Source organism: Populus alba, chromosome 2 (genome assembly GCF_005239225.2).
Source record: "Populus alba chromosome 2, ASM523922v2, whole genome shotgun sequence".
Taxonomy (NCBI): domain Eukaryota; kingdom Viridiplantae; phylum Streptophyta; class Magnoliopsida; order Malpighiales; family Salicaceae; genus Populus; species Populus alba.
In genome coordinates this window covers 6,620,051-6,629,722 of record NC_133285.1, presented here as the reverse complement: position 1 = coordinate 6,629,722, position 9,672 = coordinate 6,620,051, and the positions used below count along the sequence as shown (strand labels likewise).

The 9,672-nt window shown below is 32.3% G+C and overlaps 1 protein-coding gene across 1 annotated transcript; it reads right to left on the bottom strand.

Moving 5' to 3' along the window:
• Window positions 1-7,919: 7,919 nt before the first annotated feature.
• Window positions 7,920-9,596, bottom strand: LOC118042275 (uncharacterized). The gene has a single exon (XM_035049900.2). The coding sequence runs from the start codon at window positions 9,173-9,175 to the stop codon at window positions 8,180-8,182; it is 996 nt and encodes a 331-aa protein (XP_034905791.1). The 5' UTR covers window positions 9,176-9,596; the 3' UTR covers window positions 7,920-8,179.
• Between the last annotated feature and the right edge of the window lie 76 nt (window positions 9,597-9,672).

Here is a 9,672-nt window from a genome sequence, read left to right as displayed (position 1 = left end):
TTATATCTAGAAAAATTAAGATTTTTTTAGATTAATTTTTAAATTTTTTTATAATTTATAATTAATTTATTTAAGTCACGGTAATTAAACAAATTTCAAATATTAACTGATTACAACTTGAACATCAATTTTTCATACAAATCTTTTATTAATGGTTATTAGTTTATTACTTTCTTGACAGCCAGGTCGTCTCGATGGAGTTCTCCTACATTTAAACAGTTTTTTATTTTCCTGCAAGCTAATGGCTTTACCGTCCTCCTCCTCCTCCTCCCGTGACGACGGATTTCATCATCCACATTCAGTGAATGATTTGTTTCCTAGCGCTTGCATATTTCTTGCTGGCATGCAAATATTTGTACTCGCATTGACTCTTGTGTTATAATTTGCATGTTACCTAGGTTATCGGTTCGGATTTGAATTCGAGATTAAATTGAGAGGAAGAGATATCTTATAGAGTGAATTGCACCCGACTCGGTCCGCCCATCTAGCTGAATATTACATTTAATAATTTCTAAATTTTACTAGATTTCGATCTCGATTTCAGCTTAGAATTCTCTTGATATGATTTAAGTGTACAAGTAATTGATAAATATCTCACCTCGGAAAAATCTGATAAAAATAATGTGTTTGCTTGTAAAATTAATTTATAACCCATTAATTCAGGCTTTGGGGTTAAAAATGTAGTTAATTCTTGCTTAAATCAAACTTTGGCTCAATTTTATAAAATATTTTCGAGTCAGAAGTTAAAAAATAACTTTGAACAATTTGCAAAACATATAACAAACTTAGCCTTGAACTATTGTAAATGCATGAAACTAAGGAGATAGCTGTCATACATAACATAAGATTTCGAGTGTTTCTAAACTTCAAGAGGTAGTTGGTCCAAATGCTTCGGTGTTTATTTTTTTAAAATAAGATTTTGAGTGTGAGTTTTGTGTATAGAATACATTATTAACGAAAGAATTTTATTTTTTAATAAACCAACTCAGCTTAACCAAATTAATCAATATACAGTGGACTTCCGGATATCAAAATTTATATATAAAAAAAAAAATTGCATGTTTCTAAACATTCCCTAGCATAAACGTCTGGATATATAACGTTGAAATTGACCTCTTTGATGGAACGTATGTGAGTTAGGTAAGGAAGGAGACGGTAGAGAGATGGAACTACCACACATTTCATGCCCCCTTGAGTGCCCTACCATTTCCCCCAGGAAAGAAAAACAATATATAAAATACCGAAATTTCTTTGATCCATTTCCTTATTTATATTTAATCAAACTAAATAAAATATAATGAAGTGGGTATTTATATTTATATTTAATTAAAAAAATAAAATATCTTTTAAAAAACTAATTTTAACAAAGAATAATAAAAAAAAAACTCTAAATAATCCAAATTTATTTTGATAAAAAAAAATAAACTTTTTATTGTGAACTACTATAATATTTTTTCTTATAACTTTTTTTTTTTTTTAATTATAATACAATGAGAAATTTATTTCTTGTAGTATAGAGAAAAATCCTATATTGATTTGGTGTGTCTTGGATAATTAACCTGTGTTTTATTATAAGTTGAATTAAGAGTTATTTTTTAAAAAAACACGTGTGTTCACTGTAAAAATTTTTGCACTGAAATAATTAAAAAACACTTATTTTATATTACATGTGTATTTATGGGTGATAAATTTGCGGCCAAAACTACTTCCGCTTTTGAAATAGTAAAAAAAAAAAGAAAAACTTATTTTATATTACATGTGTGATAAAGAAATTATGAAATATTTTTTATATATTTAAAATTCTAAGGTGTGTAGCGTGAAAGCCACACAACAATTGAAAAATTCCGTATTGGAGCTTATTAGCTTTTCCCTTTTAAATTGTATGTCTTGCGTTATTTGTGTTTATATATATATATATATATATATATTTGAATTAGTTTACATATAACTGAATTAATTTTATAATTTTGAAATAATAATTATATATATAAATCTAATTTTAAATACCTATCATGTTGCATGTTGTTTCACTAACTCTGACGTGGTGTTTGACTACAGTTCTAAATAGAAGAAATGAAGATAAGTAAGATAGAAACGTATATGGTGGTGTGGAGATTAGGACAAAAATCTCATACACGATTTTTTAGTTAATATTTTGTCCTCTACAGAGAAGAGATAAAAGAGACAGACGAAACTAAGTGTTTTTTTTTATCAGAAATATCTAATATCTCTTGATTTTAATTAAATTAATTCCTAATATTAAATTTGAAAACTAGAAAATACAAAATAGGAAAAACATAGACAGGAGAGAGAAAGAGAGAAGAGAGGAAATGTTTGAATAGGTGGTCAAATTATCGAAAAAGATAGCTATCATTGAAGCTCTTAACACTCATAGACACCTAAATTGATATTTTTTTCATTTTATCAAATTAATATGGAAAATTAAATTCCTCAAACTAAATAATAAATTATTTCACATGATTAATTATCTGTAACAATTAAAAAAACGAGTGAATTAGAGTAAATTATTTTCTTATGAATTTAATAAAATTGATTAACCAAAGAGTGATTTTTATTAAAAAGTATAAGAAGGATTTTTTTTTTTTACCAAAATGAGTTAGTTTTATAACATTATAAAAAAAGAATATCGTTATCTAAAAAATTAATAAAATAATTAAAACATACTTAATATAGAAAAATTAGAATTGATCATATTCTCAAAAAAATTGGATTTAATGATGAAAAAATGGGGATTGAATGATAACCATATAATGTGCATACGTGATAAAATTATATCTTGTATTTCCAACTATGTTAGACTTTAAAATTTTATTGGTGAAAAATATTTTATTTTATATATGATTAGTTTAATTATTTTTTTTATTATTAATATATTTAGAGAAATGATTTAATGACTAAGTTTTATAAACAAATTATCTTTTTATTTATTTTGTTTAAAAAATATTGCTCCTTATAAATTAAATTTTCAAATATTGCAAATTTCAAATAGGGATGATTAATTCAGTTTAGTTTTATCTGGAAAACCGGATAACCAACACCATCTCCACCGTCAACATCGGCAGCTACCCTTCACTCCCACACCTCTTTCAACAGCCAGTACACCAGAATCAACCGCCCATCAGACCAGGCTGTTACAACCTCTATTCTCTTTCAAACACTACAAATAGGCACCAGGCTGTTTTCAATTTAATTTTTAACTAGCAACACAACCTATCCTGCATGAGAGACTACAAAATTTTAATTTGTTTTACTGTAAAGATTAATTCAAATCAAGGGACTATATACATTTACCTGCTTGCAAATTCACTTAAACTCTAATTTTGGATTAAAAGAATTTTGCAAATCTTATTGGATTATAAGAGTAATTGATAGTGTCATAGGGATTTTTTTTTAAATATATTTTTTTTGGAATTATATTAAAATAATATTTTTTTTATTTTTAATATTATTACATCAAAACAATTTTAAATAAAAAAATTATTTAAAAAAAAACACTCAAATGCATTTCCGAAGAACACCTCAGTGTTACTGGTAAGAGAAGATATTTTGGGCCACATAACACAGAAAAATGGACAAAGTTGTATTGAAAAGAAGAGAAGAGAAAAGTCAACCGTTCTTACTATTTCCCATTAACTTGGATCGAAGAGTGAACAATGAATGGCACATGGAAAGGTCAGAGAATATAAATAAGACAAATAAATTTCGGAGCTTCAAAGTTCAAAGTGTCCAAACTCCGCCTTCAATTCTCCATTTCTCTCCAACTCCTTAGACAAGAGGTGTTAAAAACTGAAACCGTTAACAGCATCTGTTAAAATGACATCCAACCACTATTTATATATTCTTTTCTTTCTTTCTTTCATATATATATATTGTTTTCAAATTGTTTTTCACAATATCAAAAAAAAAAAGCTTTTAAAAGAAAGAAGCTTTGCTTCTTATGTGTTTAAAATTTATTGTGTTTAAAACGCTTTAGACTTGAAGAAACACATCAAAGAAATTAAATTAGGGATGGATTTGAGGATTTAATTCAATTTGGAAGCTTTAAAATGAACAAAAACTGGCGGCAAAAAGAGGATGGTGGTTGTAATTATGATCCAACGGTTGCAAACGAAAAAAAAAACAGAGAGAGAGGCGCTGATGGTTTCTAATCGTGTTCTGTTCTCTAGGGAACCGCACATCATGAGAGTGTAGAAGAAGGGTCTTTTCCTAGATCATATGACCCCACCTTTTCTGACCGTTAATAAACAAGATTTGGTCAGGACATTTAACTCCTTCGGTCCCACCAGTGATGAACTGCAGACAATACCGCCGCCGCCGCCGCCCTCCCTATTGGGAGCGACTCCCTCTGTTGAGGGCTTAATTATAACTAAGTCCCTGTGTCAAGGACTAGTTAACGAGTCTTATCTTAATAAACCACAGACTAATAAGTTAGAGTTCAGCTCCCTCTGGCCTCTTGGGTGCTATCCCGTACGTATAGCAACCCACCGGTTACCACCATCGAAGGCATAAATGGATTTCTTGCTCGCCTTAAATGAGCTATATATCCAAAGTAGTATCTACTAGTTGGATGCCTGCACCACACGACTGTTTTATTTTTTATTTTCATAAAAATTATTGTAAAAATTTATAATATAAAAAATAATATTTTTTAATATTAATATTAATTATTTTTAAAATTTATTAATAATATTAATTATAATAAAAATAATAATATTTATAACATAAATAATTATATTAAGAATTTTAAGATGATTACAACACATAATAATATTTTTTAATCAATACTTTGAGTTATAATAAAAATAATAATATTTATAACACAAATAATACTATTTTTGATATGAACACTTTTAATTATATAAAAAAAAAATAACACAAAATATTATATTAATACATGTGGGTGGGCACATATAATAACACATGTGGGTGGGCGCGGACGCGTCCACCCAAACTCGGGGGTGGGCGTGGATGCATCCCGACCCATCCCCCGGTTGGTGGTGTACACGTCCCAACCCAACTTGGCGTTGGGCGTGGACGCCTCCTCCCCCACCTTGGGGTTGGGCATGAACAACTCCACGCCAAACTTGGGTTTGGGCGAGCTGGGTGGCCCATGTCCACGCCACCTTAAAGTTGGGTAAGGATGCATCCACACCCAACTTGGAGTTGTGCGTGGACGCGTCCAGACCCACTCTCGGGTTGGGTGTGGACGCGCCCAGACTTTTAATTGTAATAAAAATAAAATAATTATAACACAAATAATATTATTTTTAATATTAATACTTTTAATCATAATAAAATAAAAATAATTATAACACAAATAATATTTTTTTAAATACTAATAATAATTTTTTTTCAAATTTATTAATTATTTTATTAATAATATCATCTATAACAAAAATAATAATATTTATAACATCAATAATTATATTAAGAATTTCAAGGATGATTGCAATACGTAATAATATTTTTTATATCAATACTTCAAGTTATAATAAAAATAATAATATTTATAACATAAATAATAATATTTTTTATATGAACACTTCAAATAATAATTTCAATGACCTAACTTGGGGTTGATATAGGTAATCGGGCCTTTTGCCAAGACCCAAGTGTCAGGTGGCGCTTGGGTCTACTCCTCACATTGAAGCCGCTCAAAGCACCAGGTAGCGCTCGGCTGTGCCCTAGCACCACGTGGCCCATGGATCATGGCAAAGTGCCCGATTATCTCAAGTCTAGGCAGGACTTGATTGTCTTTTGGTCCGACGTCATATACCCAGCTCAATAGGTCTGATTTGACCCAATTCTATGGGGTCTTGATGAAGGATTTTAAATATTTTAATTTTTATTATAATTAAAAGTATTAATATCAAAACTATTTTTATTTGTATAATGAGTAGTGTTTGCGTTAAAAAATATTATTATTGTTATTAAAGTTTAAAATATTCATATAAAAAGTAGTTGTATTTGTGCTATAAATATTATTATTTTATTTATAATTAATAGTATGACTACTAAAAATATTATCAGTTATGGTAGAAATAATACTACTTTTATTACAAGTAATAATATTACAATAACAATGGAAAGCACCATGCTACGCTTGGTTTGCTTTTGCGCCACATGGCGGTTGGCTGCCATAGCTAATTGGGCCTTTTGCCAATACTTACACGCTAAGTGGCGCTTGGGTCTGCCCCTTGCATTAGAGCCGCTGAAGCACCAGGTGGTGCTCAAGTTTTCCCAAGCGTCATGTGACACCGGGGTTGCCATAGCCAATCGGGCCTTTTGCTAGGTGCCCTCTTCCCATGGCTTGCAGCCTCGCCAATATTTATGCTAACAATTTTCTCTCCAACCATTTTTTTAATATCAAATGCATCCTAGCAAAGAAAAAAAAAAAAAAAGACAACCCCATCCCCTCCTTGCTGCTATTACAACCCTTTGTGTCAAGGGTTGAATTGTCATTAAACTGCTTAGATCCACGATACTTTGTATTTATGTAAACAGTAACAGAAATATTGAATCCTTTTAGTAGACTGTAATACATGCAACGTGTGGGTTCTACCACCCACCAAAGATGGATGAAATTGGATGCATTGACACCTCATTCTTAATCCATTTCTTCTTCTTCATCAACCTTTTCAACCACTCAGACTACCCACCGATCTGCATGTTTCGTGTATTTCTAGTGGGGAACAGAAACATCACTCACTCACTAATTTATATGCCTGTCAAGAAAAAATGGATGCCTTTCCCATTTGGCCTGAAATGTTTTTAGACCTAGTGTTGCTGCTGCTGGTGTAGTGGTATTAAACAATACAGGTAGGGGTTAAATGTTGATTACTTTGATAAATCTTGTGATCAAAAGATAGTTAAAAATGATAGCGATCTGAATATTTAAGATATTTCATCGTGAAATTGACTTGCATGTGAATTAAAACTTACCACAGCATATTTATTACATGCCAATATTTATTAAATGCTTCAACTGACCATTAAAAGAAATGTCAAATCAAATGGCAGGAATAAAACGGTGCGCTTATTTTTGAAGTACTAAGCATCATGTCTCATAAATGGTAAAAAAAATTGTTCGCCAGCTTTGATGAATGCTCTGTTTATTTATTTTGTATTTTAAAAATATTTTTGAAAGATTTTAAATTTTTTTATTTTAAATTAATATTTGTTTAATATTTTATGTTAATATTAAAAAAATAAAAAATATATTATTTTAATATTTTTTCTTACAATCACAATAACATTTTTTTTTAAAACACCTCTAAAATCTAATTAACAAAATTTTTTTTGTTTAGGATTATATCTATTTTTTTTCTAATAAATAATAAAAAAGACCATATTAGTTTTTTTTAAAATATAATTGCTTATTAACCCAAAGAACTCCACAAAGAAAATTCTACCCAGCTATGTAAAAAAGGGAAAATAAGGAAATTATGTCATTGATAACCCTGTTTAATTTTATATTTCACAAATGCTTTTAAAAAAAAATTAATTTTTATTTTTATTTTTTTCTTTACTCTAAATTATTTTTTTTTAATATTTTTAGATTATTTTTAATATATTGATATTAAAAATATTTTTTTAAAAATAAAAAAATATATATTATTTTAAAATAACAACTGTAATTATGCTTCAAAACAAACTAGATGTGTATTAGCAACGCTTACAAGAGACATAACTATCATCCCCAACTTCATCAAAATCCCAGTGCACAAAAGTGAACACATCCAAACAGAACAACCATGTCCACAGAAAATGAGCGAGAGGAGAAATTCATAATCCACTAAGTATAATCTTAATCCACAAAAAAAAGATCATCAAGTGAGAAAGCCAATGAAGAAGAATGTGTCTAATTTCACTATACATTAAAATAAATTCACAAACTCTACAACAAAAAATATTTCTTGTTTATGATAATAATAAACATCAGTAATATATGCGAAGAACCAGATATATTCTTGATATTTTTTTCTTTTTTCTTTTGTGTTTTTCCCTTCCCCTTACACTATAATTTAACTTGTCAATCATACAACATAGAGCAAACGCAGAATCATATATATAAACTGCAAATTTGGAGGGGGCAAAACCGTAACTCGAAATAAATCACCACTCTGGTCAAATCAAGCGGGCGAACGAGTCATCGCTCTCAACGGTTATGATTGACTCTACCAAAATCTGCAAGCTTCCTCGATCGGTTCGCGCAAAACGACGCCGCGGTGGACAGATGCGGCCTCACAGGAGCCCTAACCTCACCAGAATATCCCAATTCAGGCGGCAATCCTCCTTTCTGGTTCCAATTCCGTTTAGGGCTCGCCCTGACAAGAGGACTCAAACAAAACGCCAATCCAGACACGTTCCTAGCGTGTCCCGCCTTCCCCCGCCGCATCACACCCGACGCTACTGCTGTCCTTTTCCACCCCGGCGACGACTCTGACGAGCAGCCGCTCCCTGACGGTGACCGGTCGCAATTCTCGCAATCCTTGTCGGAATCCGCACCTCTCGCTGGCGACATTCCTCGATCCAACCTCTGGCGAGGCTCTCCGCTAACCGTGCCGGAATATTCCATGGGCACTTGCCTTGATTGCTTTCTCCGACGACCGAAGAAGACCATCGAGAACCAGGAAGGCGAAGAAGAAGATGGTGGCTCGATAGAATCACGGCAGCCAGTCGAGTCTGTTTTGAATTTGTCGGATCTGGAGCTGAATAAATTAGAAAAAAGCGAGAATTTTTGGCTTTGCTTCTTGTACGCCGCGGTTGTTGTGGTTGAGGAAGGGGTGGTGTAGGTAGGGCCCACCTGAGGAGTGCTGTAGAAACGGAGGTTATGGTGGTGGTTGTGGTTGGACCAGGAGGAGGAGGAGTCGGATTTACGGCGAGCAACGTAAGGAGAGACAGAGCGAGGAAATATCAGAGGTGGAGGTGGTTGTTGTAGATATTGAGAGTTAGAATCTGATTTACGGCTTTCATCTACTACCGCAGCGGCGCGTGAATGGTGATGGTTACGTGACTTTGCGAATTGTGTTATTTGCTGCTGCTGCTGTATTTGAGCCTGGGCGGCGATTAATGCAAATAAGCGTTCTCGGAGGCAAGAGGCGCATACGCCCACGCCGCTGCTGAGGTCGCCCGGGTGTTTTTTGCACCTCATTTAGTAAAACTAACAACAAGAGAGTACACGTGCTATGGGTTGTTTTGTTTGTGGGTGAAGAATGTTCACGTGGCGGTGGTGGTGGCGGTGGTGGTCAGCGGTGGCATTTTATCTGCGGAGGGTTTTTTTTATACATGTAGGGTGGTGTCTGTACTGTAAGATAAAGAGATCTGATGAGGAAACCAAAGCGAAAGGTTTGTCTTGTTGTGAGGCTTAGAGAGAGAAAGATGAGGTATCATAGTTGGTGTCCAAGAGATTATATAATGTGGGAGGAAAAGAGTGGAAGCATTTGTGGGTTTGAGCAAGTTCTTGTTATCTAAATTAAATTTGGAGAGAGAAAAATCAAGAATCCATACAATAATACTGTGTGAGAGAGAGGGAGGGGTATCTTATTTTGTGTTAAAGTTCGAATATGGAAGACAACCTGGCTATAATGCAAACCAAGATCTGTTTTTTGTAAAGGGCTATGGACAAACGGTGTCGTAGTTTCCAAATCA

Bases quoted from the DNA above. Each gene is read 5' to 3' on its own strand.
- LOC118042275 (XM_035049900.2), bottom strand. From the start codon at position 9,175: ATGAGGTGCAAAAAACACCCGGGCGACCTCAGCAGCGGCGTGGGCGTA.